The sequence below is a fragment of the Petaurus breviceps genome, unplaced genomic scaffold (genome assembly GCF_028583685.1).
Source record: "Petaurus breviceps papuanus isolate PSGF00001 unplaced genomic scaffold, PetGlider_PUasm1.0 90775, whole genome shotgun sequence".
In the NCBI taxonomy this organism is placed as follows: domain Eukaryota; kingdom Metazoa; phylum Chordata; class Mammalia; order Diprotodontia; family Petauridae; genus Petaurus; species Petaurus breviceps.
This window is the reverse complement of record NW_027187342.1, coordinates 8,616,917-8,632,566: the sequence shown is the minus strand read 5'-3', so window position 1 is coordinate 8,632,566 and position 15,650 is coordinate 8,616,917. Positions and strand designations below refer to the sequence as shown.

The 15,650-nt window shown below is 39.3% G+C and overlaps 1 protein-coding gene across 1 annotated transcript in view; it reads right to left on the bottom strand.

Moving 5' to 3' along the window:
- RAB1A (RAB1A, member RAS oncogene family) overlaps window positions 1–15,413 on the bottom strand; it is a 56,613-nt gene extending 41,200 nt beyond the window's left edge. The window contains exon 1 of the mRNA XM_069068959.1: window positions 15,136–15,413. Coding sequence (XP_068925060.1) covers window positions 15,136–15,158 — 23 coding nt within the window. The 5' untranslated portion in view covers window positions 15,159–15,413. The remainder of the gene's footprint in view (window positions 1–15,135) is intronic.
- Window positions 15,414–15,650: the final 237 nt, after the last annotated feature.

Below are 15,650 nucleotides of genomic sequence, written 5' to 3'. Positions count from 1 at the left end.
CAAGTGACTAAGGGACGACATGACCAGGCAAAGGAAACAAAGCAGACAGAAGATTCCAACATTACACTCCTATTTTGGGGACAAAAAGAAGCAAAGCATGGAACAGCAGGAGGAAGACAGTGAAGTCAGAACTCCTGCACCAAAAGATTCAAAGGAAAATACAAGCTGGTTACAGGCTATAGAGGACCTTAAGAAGCAGATAAGAGAAATGGAGGAAAAATTGGGAAGAAAAATGAGAACAATGCAAGAAAATTATGAAATGAGAATCAACAGCCTGACTGAGGAAAATAACACCTTAAAAAATAGACTAACTTAAATGGCAAAAGAGGCTCAAAAAGGCAATGAGAAGAAGAATGCCTTAAAAAGCCGAATTTATCACATGGAAAAAGAATCTCAAAAGCTCACTGAGGAGAATCATTGCTTCATAATTAGACTGGAGCAAATGGAAGCTAATGACTTTATGAGAAATCAAGATGCTATTACCAGATCCAAACAAATGAAAGAATAGAAGGCAATGTGAAATATCTCATGGGAAAAACCACTGACCTGGAAAATAGATCCAGGAGAGATAATCTAAAAATTATTGGACTACCTGAAAGCCATGATCAAAGTAAGAACCTAGAAATCATCCTCCAGAAAGTTCTCAAAGAAAACTGCCCTGATGTTTTAGAACCAGAGGGCAAAATAGAGGTTGAAAGAATCCACCGATCACCTCCTGAAAAAGATCCCAAAAAGAAAACTCCTAGGAATATTATAGCCAGGTTCCGGAATTCCCAGATTAAGGAGAGAATATTACAAGCAGCCAGGAAGAAACAATTTGAATAATGTGTAAACACAATCAGGATAACCCAGGATCTGGCTGGCAGCTTCTACACTGAGGGATCGAAGGGCTTGGAATGTGATATTCTGGAGGTCAAAGGAGCTGGCATTAAAACCAAGAGTCACCTACCCAGCAAAACTGAGTATCATGTTTCAGGGGAAAATATGGTCATTCAGTGGAATAGAGGACTTTCAAGAATTCTTGCTGAAAAAACCAGAGTTGAATAGAAAATCTGACATTCAGATACGAGAAGCATGACAAGGTAAACAGGGAAAAGAAATCATAAGGAACTTATCAAAGTTGAACTATTAACATTCCTACATGGAAAAACAATAATTGTAACTTATTAAACTTTTCTCAGTAGTTGAAGGGAATAGAAATCTATATATGTCTATATATGAGGGTATATGGGCATATGAATACATATGTGAATGTGTGTACATATATTTACAGGTATACATGGAGGGCACAGGACCAATTTAAACAGGAAGGGATGATACTTAAAAGGTGAAATTAAGAGGTGAGAGAGGAATATAATGAGAGGAGATGGGGAGAGGCAGATTGGGGTAAACTATCTCATACAGAAGAGGCAAGGGAAAATGGTTACAATGGAGGGGAAGAATAGGAAGGCAAAAGGGAATGGGTCAACCTTATTCCCATTGAATTTGGCTTGAGGAGGGAATGAAATACACTAAATAGGGTGTCTTATCCTCCAGGGGGAAGGGGATGAGAGGGGGGATGATGGAAGGAAGAGCAGGTTGGGGGGGAGGGAAGTTGGGAGCATCCACTTTTGAAAAGGGACGGGATCAGAGTAGAGAATAGAACAAGTGGGAGGTGGGATAGGAGGGAGGGAAATAGTCTTTTACAATATATCTACTATGTTATTGTTATGCATTCGCCACACATGTACAACATATACTGAACTGCTTATCTTCCCAGTAAGGGTGGGTGACAAGGGAGGAAGTGAATGAATCTGGAATTCAAAGTTTTAAAATCAAATGTTTAAAATTATATATATACACATATATACTATTATTAATACTATTTTACATGTAATTGGGAAATAAGATATGCAGGCACTGGGGCATAGAGATCCACTGGAAAAGTCAAAAGGGGTATGGGAGAAAATATGGGAGAGAGCAGACTGGAGGAGGGGATAGCCTGTGGGACTGCTATTTTGGGGTGGTGGGTAGGGGAAAAACGGGGAGAAAATTTGTAACTCAAAATCTGTCAGAAATGATGTAAATCAGAAGTTAATGGAGCATTTGAAAAAAAAAACATGCCTCATCTACCCTTCAAAATCTTCATTTTACCAAGATAATTCCTAACACTGATCACACCTCTCTCCTCACTTTCACTGACAAAAACCCTAGGATCATATGCATTCACTTCTTTTTCCTCACTCAACCCCATGCAAGTTGGTGTCTAACACTACCATTTGTCTGAAACTGCTCCATGACTTTTTAAATATTAAATCAGATGGGTCTTTTTTCTGGCACCTCCCTTTGACCTCTTGGAGCTTTTGAATATGGACTGACCACATTGTCTTCTGAGTGCTTTTTCTTCCCTTAGCTTCCACAAACTGCTCTCTCCTCTCTTATCTCAACAGCTTCATCTCAGTACCCCTGCTAGACCATCATTTCTCACTCTTGTGAATGGGAGTCAACTAAGTCCACTGTAGGCATTCTCTCTCTCTAATTTTGCATTCAGTGATTTCATGAGTTTCCAAATGTATGTTATCTAGGTCCAATTTCTTACCAGAGTTCTAGTCCATCTCCAACTGCCTGTTAAACAATTAAATCTTCAAGTACTATCAGTATCTGAGATTCAATATGTTCCTTAAGAGAACTGATAGCTTCCCCCTAAATCTAACCATCTTCCCAAACACCCAGGTTCATATCAAGAGAATGTAGTTTTGAAAAACTACTGAATTTGTCACGAGATCTGGATTCAAATCTTGTTTCTGATGCTTATTAGCTGTACATCCATAGAGAAGTTAATCTCTCTCTACATCAGTTTCTTCATCTGCAAAATGGGGACAGATGATGTATAATATGTAGTCCAGTGTGATAGTAATGGCAATTAAAGATTCCCCTGTATTGGCTTGGTTTTCAAATTGATTGTGTTAAAACCCAGAGTTTGTTAATCCCACCTGTGGGATGGGCTTGTTGATGTGAAAAGAAAGTCCTGAACTGGGAGGAGCTGGTGATGTAGATTTGTAGAGACACTAGAGAGAGGCGGAAGATCTTTTTGGAAGCAGCACCTCGAGGAGAGAGAGAGACTAAGAGAATTGCTGGTGGTCGCTTTGAATTGCCCTGGACTTTTGAGACCTGCTCCCTGAGCTGCCAAGGACTGAGGAGACATGGCTGTTTTGCTGGTACTTTGTCTGTCTGTTTTGATGTTATTTTGCCAGATTTGTCCACCGGTGAAAGACTGTCCTTTTGTTGAAGAAGTCCTGGAACCTGGCTGTTCGCTAAGAAGCCCTGAGACTGTCCTGCAGACAGAGAGTGAATACTGTCCACTGGTGAGGGACAGTACTGTTGTTGCAGGGGTCTGGAGACTGTCCTGCAGACAGAGTGAATACTGTCCACTGGTGAAGGACAGTGCTGTTGTTGCAGGGGTCTGGGAGCCTTTCTGTTGGTACAGAAGCCCTGAAGAAGGATTTTCTTGTTGTATGTTTACAGAAATCCTGGGAGAGGGCTTTGCTAATGTGTTCAGGGGTTCTAGGACTGTTCTACAGACAGAGGATGAATTCATGAAGGGACTGGCAATGTATCTTGTGGCCTTGCTAAGCCTTGTCTCCCCAGGAACTAAGATTGCTGAGAACTTGCCTCGTGTCAAGATGAAGAAAAGACCTCCATTTGGGTATTAAGTGCTGTGTTTAAACTTGATGTAACTCTGGGGTAGATTCAATTGTGATCCAGGGGTGGGGAACTTTTGACCTTATGTTTGGAAACTAATCTACATTTGAGAAGAGGGGCTTTGTGGTGGACTTAATTAAGGTATAGCCTAGGGGTGGAGAAGTATTTAGAACAGAGACTTTGTAATTGATTGAATGATTGGAAGGTCCTGGGGTGGGGTAGTACTTGGAGATTATTTAATCACACTTAGTAAATGCTGTATTTTGAATGATGTCATGTTTTAATCTTCTCTGTTCTTGGTTTGTCACTGAATAAAATAGAGAGCACCTATGCTGGTATTTTGAACCTGGGAAGTTGCCTTTCCTTGGCATTACATTACATCCAGGTAGCTGGGGCACAGAATGCAAGGCAGGGAATATGAAATAAGGCAGGTAAGACTGCAACAGAGAATAGAGCACTTCTAAATACCTGAATAACACAAAACTGATTTATAGACACTAACCCTACAGTGTGAACCACTAAAAATCAAAGCAGATGTAACAGCCAGATCTACATACAGATAGCTTGGAGACAGCAGAAAGTAGAAAAAGGCACAACTGTTAGGATTCTATTGCAATAGTCCAGAAAAGTTGGCAACAAGGACTTATCTTTTTATGTATTATTGCCTCCCTGGAAAGAATATAAGCTCCTAGAGAGGATGAATTGTTTCACGTTTTTGTCTTTGTATCCCCAGTGCCTTAGCACAGTTCTTGGCACACAATAAGCACTTAATAAATGCTGACTGAGTGATGGACTGGTGGCAGTGAGAGTGGCAAGAAAGAACAGACAGCACAGATGTGGAATGAATATACAGTTATCCTTTCTACATCTTGGGGTTTGGGTGCAGCACTCCTATGATCTGGAAAATCCACATAAAAATCTTTAGCCCTCCCTTCATACCACAGAAGTCTGAATTTTTTCTTTTTCTTTTATGGAATGTTTACAGTACCTTATTGTAAAATTCGGGTTAAATATTTGGTCACAGGCTATATGTAGGTCCATGTGTTATCTCTACATTTCCAGCCTTTGTGTGTGCCACATTCTTTTTGCAAACTTTAACTTTTTACTTATTTTAACTTTCAAAAAGAAATTGTGTATATTTATGGTATTAGAAGATAAAATAAGTTGATATATAATACTATACATATATTTTATGCATTTCTGAGTTTCTAAACTTTTTCTGGGTAGACTGTTGGCTTTCATGTATTGTCTGTGGCTTCCACAAAACTCTAAAAACTTCCCATTTAATTTCTTTTTTAAGCAATCGGGGTTAAAAGTAACTTGCTCAAGGTTACACCGCCAGTTATTTCTGGGTGTGGTGCTAAGTATCTGAGCCCGGATTTGATCCCCAGATCATCCTCACACTGGAGCCAGTGCTCTTACTCGCTGAGCCACCTGGCCGCCCCTAAGCAATTGGGGGTAAGTAACTTGCTCAAGGTTATGCGGCCAGGTGTTTCTGGGTGGCTGCTAAGTGTCTGAGCCCGGGATTCGATCTCCAGGTCTTCTCAACACTGGAGCCGGTGCTCTTACTTGCTGTGCTACCTGGCCGCCCCCATTTAATTTCTTATGCCAATCTGTGATATAGTGAAACTTTGATGGAGAAAGTCCTGATGTGGAACAGATAACTGTAGGTAACTGGATATGAAATGTGAAGGAGAGGAGAGTAAAAAGGTAACAATATACTGAGGCTCCAGACATGGTTGGTTAAGTGAAAAATAAGGAAGTTTAAGAAGTTTTGAAGAAAGGATAAGTCCTACCGAATTCACTGATTCCTACAGCTTTATTTCACACCTAATGCACTGTATTAAATAGATTATAAACAAACTGGAGAAGAGTACACAAATGAACATGAGATACATAAAAGATAAATCTTCACATACTCCTAAATATTGCCTCAAACCAGCTTCTGAAATGCTTCTACTCCTTTCTCCACTTTACTTATAACAACAATATAAGGTACACAATAGCTACTAAATAAATATTTGAAGAAAATGTTTCCCCCTCAAATCAAAACATGGAAGAACTTTGTCCTGGAAGGACTTTTACGTAAGACAAAATTGGCACATATATGAATATTAGTCATCAACAATTAATTTGTTGTTGGAGCTAAACAATGATTTTTGGACTTTTCATTCCTTCAGAAGGCAAGAAATTTGTTAAATTACAAAAAGGCAACTATTTACTATATCAATATTCACATAAAAATTCCAACAATCCAAAAATAAGGAAGTAGCTAAAACAAACAGACAAAACTTAAACTTACTTTCTGAAATGTCTTCTAGGACTTAATGTAAAAATCATAATACTTTATATGGTCATATGATAAAAACTTTGGTGAATAACTTGTACTCTATATTTAGGAAGTGGCCCTTTTGCTGCTCATGGTTTGATAACAAACAGGATCTGCCAAAAGGCAAGGAAGATCCTGGATAGCTTTAGAAAAAGTTCATTAAAGCAAAAAAGATGATGGCAAGTATGTAGAGGAAAAAAAAGTACACTTGTTCATAACATTGTAAAGTGGTTCATTCTTTCTGGAAAGGAGTCAGGTAATATATACTCCAACAAACTATAAAACTTCATGTACACTGACCCAATAATTGTACTATGTCCCAAGATAATTGTACTATATCCCAAGATAATACCCAAAAAGGGGGAAAAAAATCTGTATGTTTATAAAAACATTTTTATAATAAAAGAAAGCCTGGAACTAATCCAAATGCCCAATAGTAGAGGAGAAGAATTAAGGAAGCGATGCTATCTTAATAGATGGAATTGTTTTTAAGAAACTAAGTGGAAAACCCCCAAAACTGTGTCTCTCTGTGTGTATATACATATATGTATATATATATTTACAGTTGTGATGCATATATAAATTTAAAATATATACTGTATAAATACAAATATAATATAAAAGTCTCAAATGATATACAGTTTGGTAATAAATTATTCTTAGTAAGTTCATAATTTTTAAAGTAAACTAAACACTTTGGTAGAAAATTTTCATTCACAATTTTTAGGCAAGTATTAACTTGAATGTTTAAGAAGTAAAAATCAAAATTCTTTAGATGCTAGCTGCTGATTGTGGTATTTTGATCTCACCTTCTTTACTAACAAGCTGTAAATTGGAACTCTAGCTTCAAATGTCTTTTTTTCCCCATATTTTATCCATTTAAATGCAAATAACATCTAAGATATTGAGAGCCTCAAGGCAGCACTTTACATATACTATCTCAACATATATTTAAAATAAATTTAAAATGCCTCCAGAGAGATAAGAACCCATTTTAGAGATCAGGTTTAGAGAAGTTAAGAGACTAGTCCATGGCTAACACATCTATTAAGTGCCAAAGGCAAGATCTGAAGTCAGGTCACTGACAAAAAACACCCATGTTCTCCACACTGCAACTGTAAATGTAGTTAAAACAGAAATTTGTCTTAATGTTATTGATCCCATACTCTCTGGGATATTATTCCAATCTTGCCAATTCTTTCATTTTGCCTCTTCTTCAGTCTAGAAAATGCCCAGATATCTCCTAGCTTTAAAAAGCAAAACCAAGAGAGCATTCCCCCAATACTTTTGACCCTGCTTCCTTATCCTGTAATTTCCTCTCATTCCCTGTCAAATTTTTAGAAAAAGTACGCTATTTGATGCCTGACTTTCCATATTACTGACAAGTCCTCATAAATTACATACAAAGCATTAAGGCTACAGAGAGCCTTAGATATCATCTAATCCAGTCCTCTCACTTTACAAATAAGGAAACTGAGGTACAGTGGTCTAATGACTTCCCAAGGTCACACAAGCAAGGCGAAAGCTGCTACTTTAGACAGGTGCAGTGGATAGAGAATTGGGCCTAGAGTCAGGAAGATCTAAGTTCAAAATCAGCTTCAATTACCTTAAGAAGCTGTGTAATATTGGGCAAGTGACTTAATCTGTTTGCTTCAGTTTCCTGAACTGTAAGATAATAATAGCATCTATCTCCTTACTATGGGCCTAAAAATGAGATAATATTTGTGAAATGCTTGGCACAGCCTGGCACATAGTAGGTGCTACATAAATGCTACTTATTATTATCACCCCAATGATACAGCTGGAACCAGAACCCAGATTGTATGTATCTTCTCATTTTACAGATGAGGAAATTAAGAGCTGGATGGTTGTGACTTGTCAAGGACACGTGGATAAGTAGTAGAGATGGGATTCAAACCCATGTCCTCCACTTTTCACTACTCCAAATGCTTTCCCTTATATAGATTTTTTTCATTATCAGTACCGAGTTTTAATTATATACCAAGATGTTAGAACAAAGGTGGTACTGTAAAATACAAAAAACTGGCATAAGGATTGTGGAATTAACAGCACATTTTCTTTATTCCGTTAAGTTAGCAAAGTTCCCCTAAGAATTTCTGAATCAATGAAACTTGAGGGAAATAATTTCTATAATAATACATCCTTTAGCCCAGAATTTTAGAATCCTGTTGTGTCAACTAACATTTATAGTTTGCTTTACAATTCATAAAGCACTTCCATTTGATCCTCATAAAGATCCAGTAAGGCAAGTACTATTATCCCCTATTTTGCAGATGTAGAAACTGAGGCTCAGAGGGTGATTTCCCCAGACTCACAAGTATAAGTGTCTGAAGCAAGAATAGAACCAAGACCATCCTGATTCCAAGTCTAGAAAGACTAAAAATTACAAAATCAAGGTTTAAAGAAAAAGTCTTTTAGAAACTAACTTGAATTTATCCTTATATTAGTTCTGTGATCAATCTGTAGTAATAAAATCAGAAGAAATATGGTTAAGTACAAATCCACAAAGTGTTCTGTAGAATATAATCAGTGAAATGAAACTACTCAAAAGAAGTCCAGGTTAGGTAAGCAGTCTCCTCATCTGAATAATTATGGGGGCTAGACTACATGACCTCTTGAGTTGCAACAGAGCTCTAGATCTATACCATCCCCATCCCCTTTTGATAAGGCATCTATCTGCAGGACAGTTGGTCAAGGATAGTGGTTGTGAAACAAAGCAAAGCTAGGTAGTACACAAGGGAGGCTATAATCATGATCTTGGCTTTTGTTAGGAGTGTGCTCCAAATCAAAACAAAACCCCAAAACATGAAATTCCAGCAACATTCTCCATAGCCTACCTGTTCAAATGCTTAAAACACAGCGGTCTCAACTACCCTAAATTTGTATTTTTCTTGGCTCCTTGGGGGACCCTTCAAAAATCAAAAATATCTACTCTATCCTCCCACATGCTTCTTTGGAGCATCTTCTCTCAAACAATATTTGACAAATCAAAGACTGAAGTCATTTTCCCCTTCTGCATGCTACTAGGCTCCAGTTCAGACATTAAAGCAAAAATCTCAGCCCCACCTTCAACTGGAAAGCAGTGAAAAAGCCTGACTACACCTCTCTCCACCCCCAGGAGGAGGTTAGGGGCAAAAAAATCTGGGCATCTCACCTACATCTTACTAAAATGGTGGGATCAAGGTACACACAGACACACACAGACACAGACACATACATTATGGCTTTTCTTCCAGCTTGGCAACTGGCATTTAGAAGTTCAGCAAAAAAATATTTCTACATCCTAACACTTAAAAAGCTTTTAAGTAATGAAGTACATTTTCATGCTATCAATTAAACTGGAAGAAGGCAAGAGAAGTAGATTATAACAAAGGCAAGGGAAAAAAAATCCTAATATTTGCCCTCAGAAGTTAGAAATACAATAGTAAAAGAATAAAGGCAATTAAAAAAATTGTTTATAGATGTGTAGTCAGAAAAAAATATGTAAGAACCCCAAGGTAAGGTTAAATATTAGAAAAAAGCTGTAATAAATTAAAAGATTTCTGAGATGATATAAACAAAATGACAAATTAAGATACAGATTTAGGGTCATTTCTTTCAGAATGAAGACTGTTATTGAAGGAACAAAATGTCTCAAAGAAAAGTAGCTTTCAAAAGCTTTAACTACCCAGGGTTGTCCTGTGTCCACTTGAGAAATCTGACAAAATTTTTAAATAGTTAACTAATTAAATTTAAATACTTGGACTCTGAAGATCTCTTGTTCACAAAACATACTAAAAGACTCAATGAAACAGAAAGATTTCAGCATGTCATTCTGTATAACTAGATCATTAGATGAATTATTTTAAAAGTACAACGAAACCAAACAGACCTCTAAGGTCGTTTACAGCTCCAACATTCTACAATTTAACCTGTCTTTAAAATGAGTTAACAAATAAATGAATGAATAAAATAAAATGAGTTAATCATAAATGTTTTCTGTAATAGATACAAATTTTTCTTTAATTTCTGGCAATCAGTTGATATCAAGTATTTCAATCTTAACAATAAGGTAGACCATACACGTAAAGAGAGTTTAAGTTTCCCTAATCTCATATAATTTAAAGAAAATTCATGGCTCAGAAGCATATCCAGTAAGCCTACAGTCAAAGTAGTCATGGGGACAAACTAAAATTCAATGTCAAACTACTTTGAGCTGTTTTTGCTTCTTTTGTTTATAGCTTTGTTTAAAGTAAAAACTCTAGACATACTACATGACTATAACTGCTAAGGTTCTTCACTAAGTCAGGTTTTTGGAAGAACTGGTTAACATTTTTATTCTCATAAATTAAATGGCAGAGATTTACTATGAAGTCTGGAGATTATTAAAAAGGTCAAATGCCCTTCAAAGTCTGCTATGGCTGAGAGAGCAAAGTCCAAAAGTTGGTTTTAAGACTTCAAAATACAACAATTTGGAGACATGGCATTTTAAAAGGTCAACAAATATTGCTAAAAAAGACTCAAGCTGATGACTTAAGTTTTATGAGCTCTTTTATGAAAAACACTATACTTTAATCAACTATAATTCTCATGGTAAAAAAACAATAGCAAATTCCTAAGACAGTGTTTAAAATATCCTAAGAGGGGCAGTTATGTGGCACAGTGAGTAGAGCACTGGTCCTGGAGTCAGGAGGACCTGGGTTCAGATCCAGCCTCAGACACTTGACACGCACACAAAAAAAACTAGCTGTGTGACCTTGGGCAAGTCACTTAACCCCAACTGCCCTACCCTCCCCCCTCCAAAAAAAAACAAACAAAAAAATCATATCATAAGAAAGTTGATACCTAATCCTTTGATTTTCAACAACTCTATCGGGGCTACTTTGTAAAGCTTTAAGGTTTGACTTTGTTAAATACTCCTTAACCAGAATAGCTTGTCCCCAACCTGACAAGAAAGCCAGAAAATTGCTGTTTTAAACTCTTGAATTGCTCATTTCCCTATATTTTGAAATTTAATTAACTCAGTACCTATTCCCAGTTTGTAGCACACCATTTTAGTGCCACACACTTATCTCAAACAAGTTCAAGTCAGATTATTGAGGAGTAAAAATACTTTAACCTTATTAATTATTATAATTACCTTACAATAATTATAATAGCTAACATTTATATAGCACCTACTGTGTACCAGGAACCATGCTAAGCACTTTACAAATATTATCTCATTCAATATTATCTCATTTGATCCTCACAACAACCCTGGGAGGTTGGTGTAATTATTGTTCGCATTTTAAAGATGAGAAAACTGAGGTAAACAGAGGTGTAAGTGACTTGCCCAAGGTCACCCAACTACAGCATGTCTGAAGCTAGGTTGAAAATAACATTACTAATATTATTTCAAGTTCTACAACTTATAAAGTAAAAAATAATGGCAAAGCAGCTATAGGTCATCCTTTTTATATTAACCAATATGAAAGCAAAAAACTGTACATAACTTTCCATTCTAATTATAGGCCTAGTCTCCTACCAAAGGATCATTTTTTATTAAACTCAGCAGCAGCAATGAAAACGGGGAAAAAAGTGTTCAGAAAGGATAACTAGTTTTTGGATTAAAACGAATTTATCAAGAAAACTCATTTTGGAGTTACTATGGTATTAAGAAGTATGAAGCACATCTCTAATTTTTGAGCCTGACTAAGGGGGGAGATTCCTATACTACTCCACAGAATATCACTTTTACCAATGACAAGGTTATGAACATTTGACTGGACAGACTACAATCTAAAACCAGCCTAGTATACAAAGCCCAATTTTACCTCCCCCCCCCCCCATATTGGTTTTGTTGTTTTTTAACAGATGAGGGCAATCAGAAATCCAGGAAGGTAACATGACTTGAACTAAGCTACACAGTAGCATACCTGGGAGTAGAAAGCAGACCTGACTAAGCTCAGTGCTCAGGTCTTTCTATCTTACTTTCAACAGGAGTTTGCTTTTAAAAAAAAAAGTGACATTTTAAATTCTTTCAAATTTTCCCTACATTTTAATATTAGTAATATGGATGACAATTATTTATCAACTTGGAGCAAACATTTCTAAGTATATAAAAATATTTGACTATGAATTTCCAGGACATTGTTATGAAGGATATTTATTTATCCACAAAAATGGTGTCAATTTAAATTAGAAAAAGCAATCTCAAAATTCAAGAAAGGTTGGGGCAGCTAGGTGGCACAGTAGATAGAGCACTGGCCCTGGAGTCAGGAGAATCTGATCTCAAATCTGGCCTCAGACACTTGACACTTACTAGCTTGTGTGACCCTGGGCAAGTCACTTTACACTGATTGCCTCACAAAAAAAATTTCAAGAAAGGTGTTTTTCGAAGTCTGACTTTTCTAATCTGGTTGCTGACAAGTTACTGATCTTTTCCACTAAATGCTATGTCATGTCATAAGTAATTTTCACCATCTGTTCTAAAGATTTACGAAAACTTCCTCTTTCCAAACTCCCCTCTTCAACTGGACCCAGCATTAGACAGCAAAAGTGTGATCATCAGTCAGTTTTCTGTGCTAGGATGCAATTATTAAAATAGTTATCATACAGAGAAGGTATTCTTTTTCTGCTCAAGCTTTAACTTCATTAAAAAGCCAATGTACAGGTAAATACATTTCACACCACATTTATTAACTTTAGTCACAAAATCTGAACTCACTTTAGAAAATCCAAAACTCATTTTAAAAATATTTTTCCTCCTCTTCATCTTTGCCCAACAATGTTCCACTTGCCTTGCACGTCCCCTCCTTTTCCTTCTGTTTATCTGTCCTACCATTCCATCAAGAAGGGCCAGTTCAAGTGGCTCTTCCTACACAAGCCTTCTCAAGACCCTCAAGACTTCCTTCCTATGCAGCACTCATATAGCAGTTATAATAAATTACAATGTAAGATACTAAGTTTATATCTAGTTTCCAACTAAAATTGTAAAATCCCTAATAGCTGAGTCTATGCCTTATTTCTGTTCATAACTCAAGCATCTTATAAGCACTAATCAAATTTGGCATGGTAACTCTCCATGATAAAGTGCTTTCCTAAGCAACCTATTGAAACTTTTATTTCAAATAATAATCATAATAAACAGCAATAATCTTACAGTTTTCAAAGTACTTCACCATACATTATCTCATTTGACCCTCAAACCTGCAAGATGGGTTAGGAAGGTATTATTACCCCCTTTTTTACAATGAGGAAATAAATTTTAAAAATTAAGTGACTTGCCCTAGTCTATTTAATGTCTGTTTATGATGATAGAGTAGTTTTCTATAACTATTTTTAAATAAACTGAGTGTGTAAGAAGCTTCCTGAGCAGCAGGACCACCAACTTCTAAATAGCAAATCAGTGTTTTTGACTGTTGCCAAGAAACTGTTAAGGAGTGGTTACGGGCACTAGTCAACTCTGCAACTTTGTTTTCTTGGGGCCCTTTTTCCTAGAACTTTGTAAGGAAAGGTGAAACTGCAAGACTGCAAATAAATCATAGTAACATCAGCTACATCTTTAAATATGCAGAATTCTAATCAAATATGATGACTTGTCTGCAATTTAACACAAACCAAAGGAAACATTTCAGTACCAAACCACAGTGTTACAAAACCTGCAGTTAGAATGCATTTTGCAAGAGCCATGTGACACACACATGACTGTCAGCTAAACTGATGGGTGGACCAGAGGGGAAGGGGGTAGGGGCTCAGGGAATTGAGCAGAAATGAACTTCAAATTTTAAGAAAACACTGACATTACTTAATATTTCCTTCTAACATACTGGTTTATTTTAAAGGCATCCCTTTCAATCACATCATTACTATCTGAGTAATTTTACATGTATTGGGGGAGGAAATTGGGAGGTGAGGGGAAGGAAGCCAGAATTTTCCTAAGAAAAGTGAATTCCAGTTACTAGGCAAGGTGCCAAGTGTGTCACATCTGCTGTCGCTGCTTCTCGATTAAGCAAGAAAAAGAAATGCATTAACTTTTCATGACACGTCATGAAACCTCATTCCTTATCTGCATGCATTCACGTAAGGTAATCCAAAACTTGCAGATCTACCAAAGATCCCACCAGTTTCTCTTTCTACTATGACTTTAAGGATAAGGATAGGAACAAGACCTGTGATTTCAGTAGTATCTGCAACTCTTAGGTGAAGAAACTCCCTCTACCCACACAGGTTAGCACCTCCTCGGCAACTTCAGAGTCTCAGAGGGTGGCCTAGAAGCCCTGACCGAGGCTAAGGCACACAAAGGTCAGTTTCTGGTCGGGCTTCGAGGTCTGCTCTCCATCACACACAGAGTGACCGGCTACCTGACTACTGGTTTTAAGAGGGGAGATAAGGGGGGGGGGGGGGGGAAGTAGGTATACTTGTGCCTGAGATTTTCCTTCTGACCTAAGTGTTTCAGAGGGCGATGGAAGTCATTCTGCCCCAAACGACCAGGTTCTTAGGACAAGAAGCTTGGCTCCCCAGGCTCTCGCAGAATTCCTCTAGGTAACAGGACTCGGGGAAATAAGTCCATTTTAAAAGTCGCTCCTCTTCCCACGGTCCCAGAAGAGCGTCCATGTTCACCTGCAGCCCGGAGGGGCCCCGAGGAAGGAGGGGAGCCGTTCCCCTCTCCCTGTGACCCTGCTCCGCCCGCAGGAGGACTAGGGCCAGGGGCCGGCTCTGACAGTACCCCATCCTGGCCCCACCGAAGCAACCCGCCCGCTTCGCGGAAGTCACTGCTCTCAGGTAAAGGAACCCCTCGTCGGGCCCTCTGAGGCAGCCTCTCACACCCCCCCCTCCTTCCCGGGGCTGCTTCGGGGAGCCTCCATTTCACCGGACCCCGCCCCCCACCTGGGTCCTGCGGCTCCCTCTCAGCCGCACCCCCTCCGCCGTCAGACAATGGGGCCCGCCGGGCCCGGCCCGACCCGGCTCGGAGTGGCGGGCCTCCCTCGGCTGCGCGCCGGCCGCCTCCGGCTCGGCCCGGCCCGGCCCGGCTCCGCATCTCCTGGCCCGGGCCCCACGCTCCTCATCTTCTTGCCCGGTGCCCGCCCCTCACCACCCGGGCCCGGCCTCGGCCTCAGTCCTGCTCCCGGCCCCTCACTCACTATTCGGGATTCATGCTGGACATGTCACTGCAGCTGCCGCCGCCGCCGCCACCTCCGCCCTTGGTACTGCTGCTACTACCGCCGCTACTGCCTTGATTCTCCGCGCCCGGAACCGACGAAAAGGAATGAGAAAGTCCGTTCCGGGAGAGCAAACGTCTTCCCCCCTCCGCACCCAGTGAACACAATCAGCTGCCACTGCCGCCGCCGCTCCTGCCGCTCGGCTCTCGCTTCCACCCAAAATGGCCGCCGCCGAACCAGGAAATAAGGAAGCCTCAGACCGAAGGGCCTTTACACAGCCTAGAGGGCGGCCGCACCGCACTGCATGCCGGGCAAGATAGTCCAGGCGCTCGCCTGGGGGCCCCGCAGCCAGATGGTTTTGCAAAACGGCTGGGACTCGCTTTCCCGACGAGCCCGGCTCCTTTGGCGCATGCGCATTGAGGGAGCTGTTGACCACCCCACTTTACCCCACTTCCCCCCCCCTTTCCTCTCCCCTCCCGACTGTCTCTCGGGAGAAG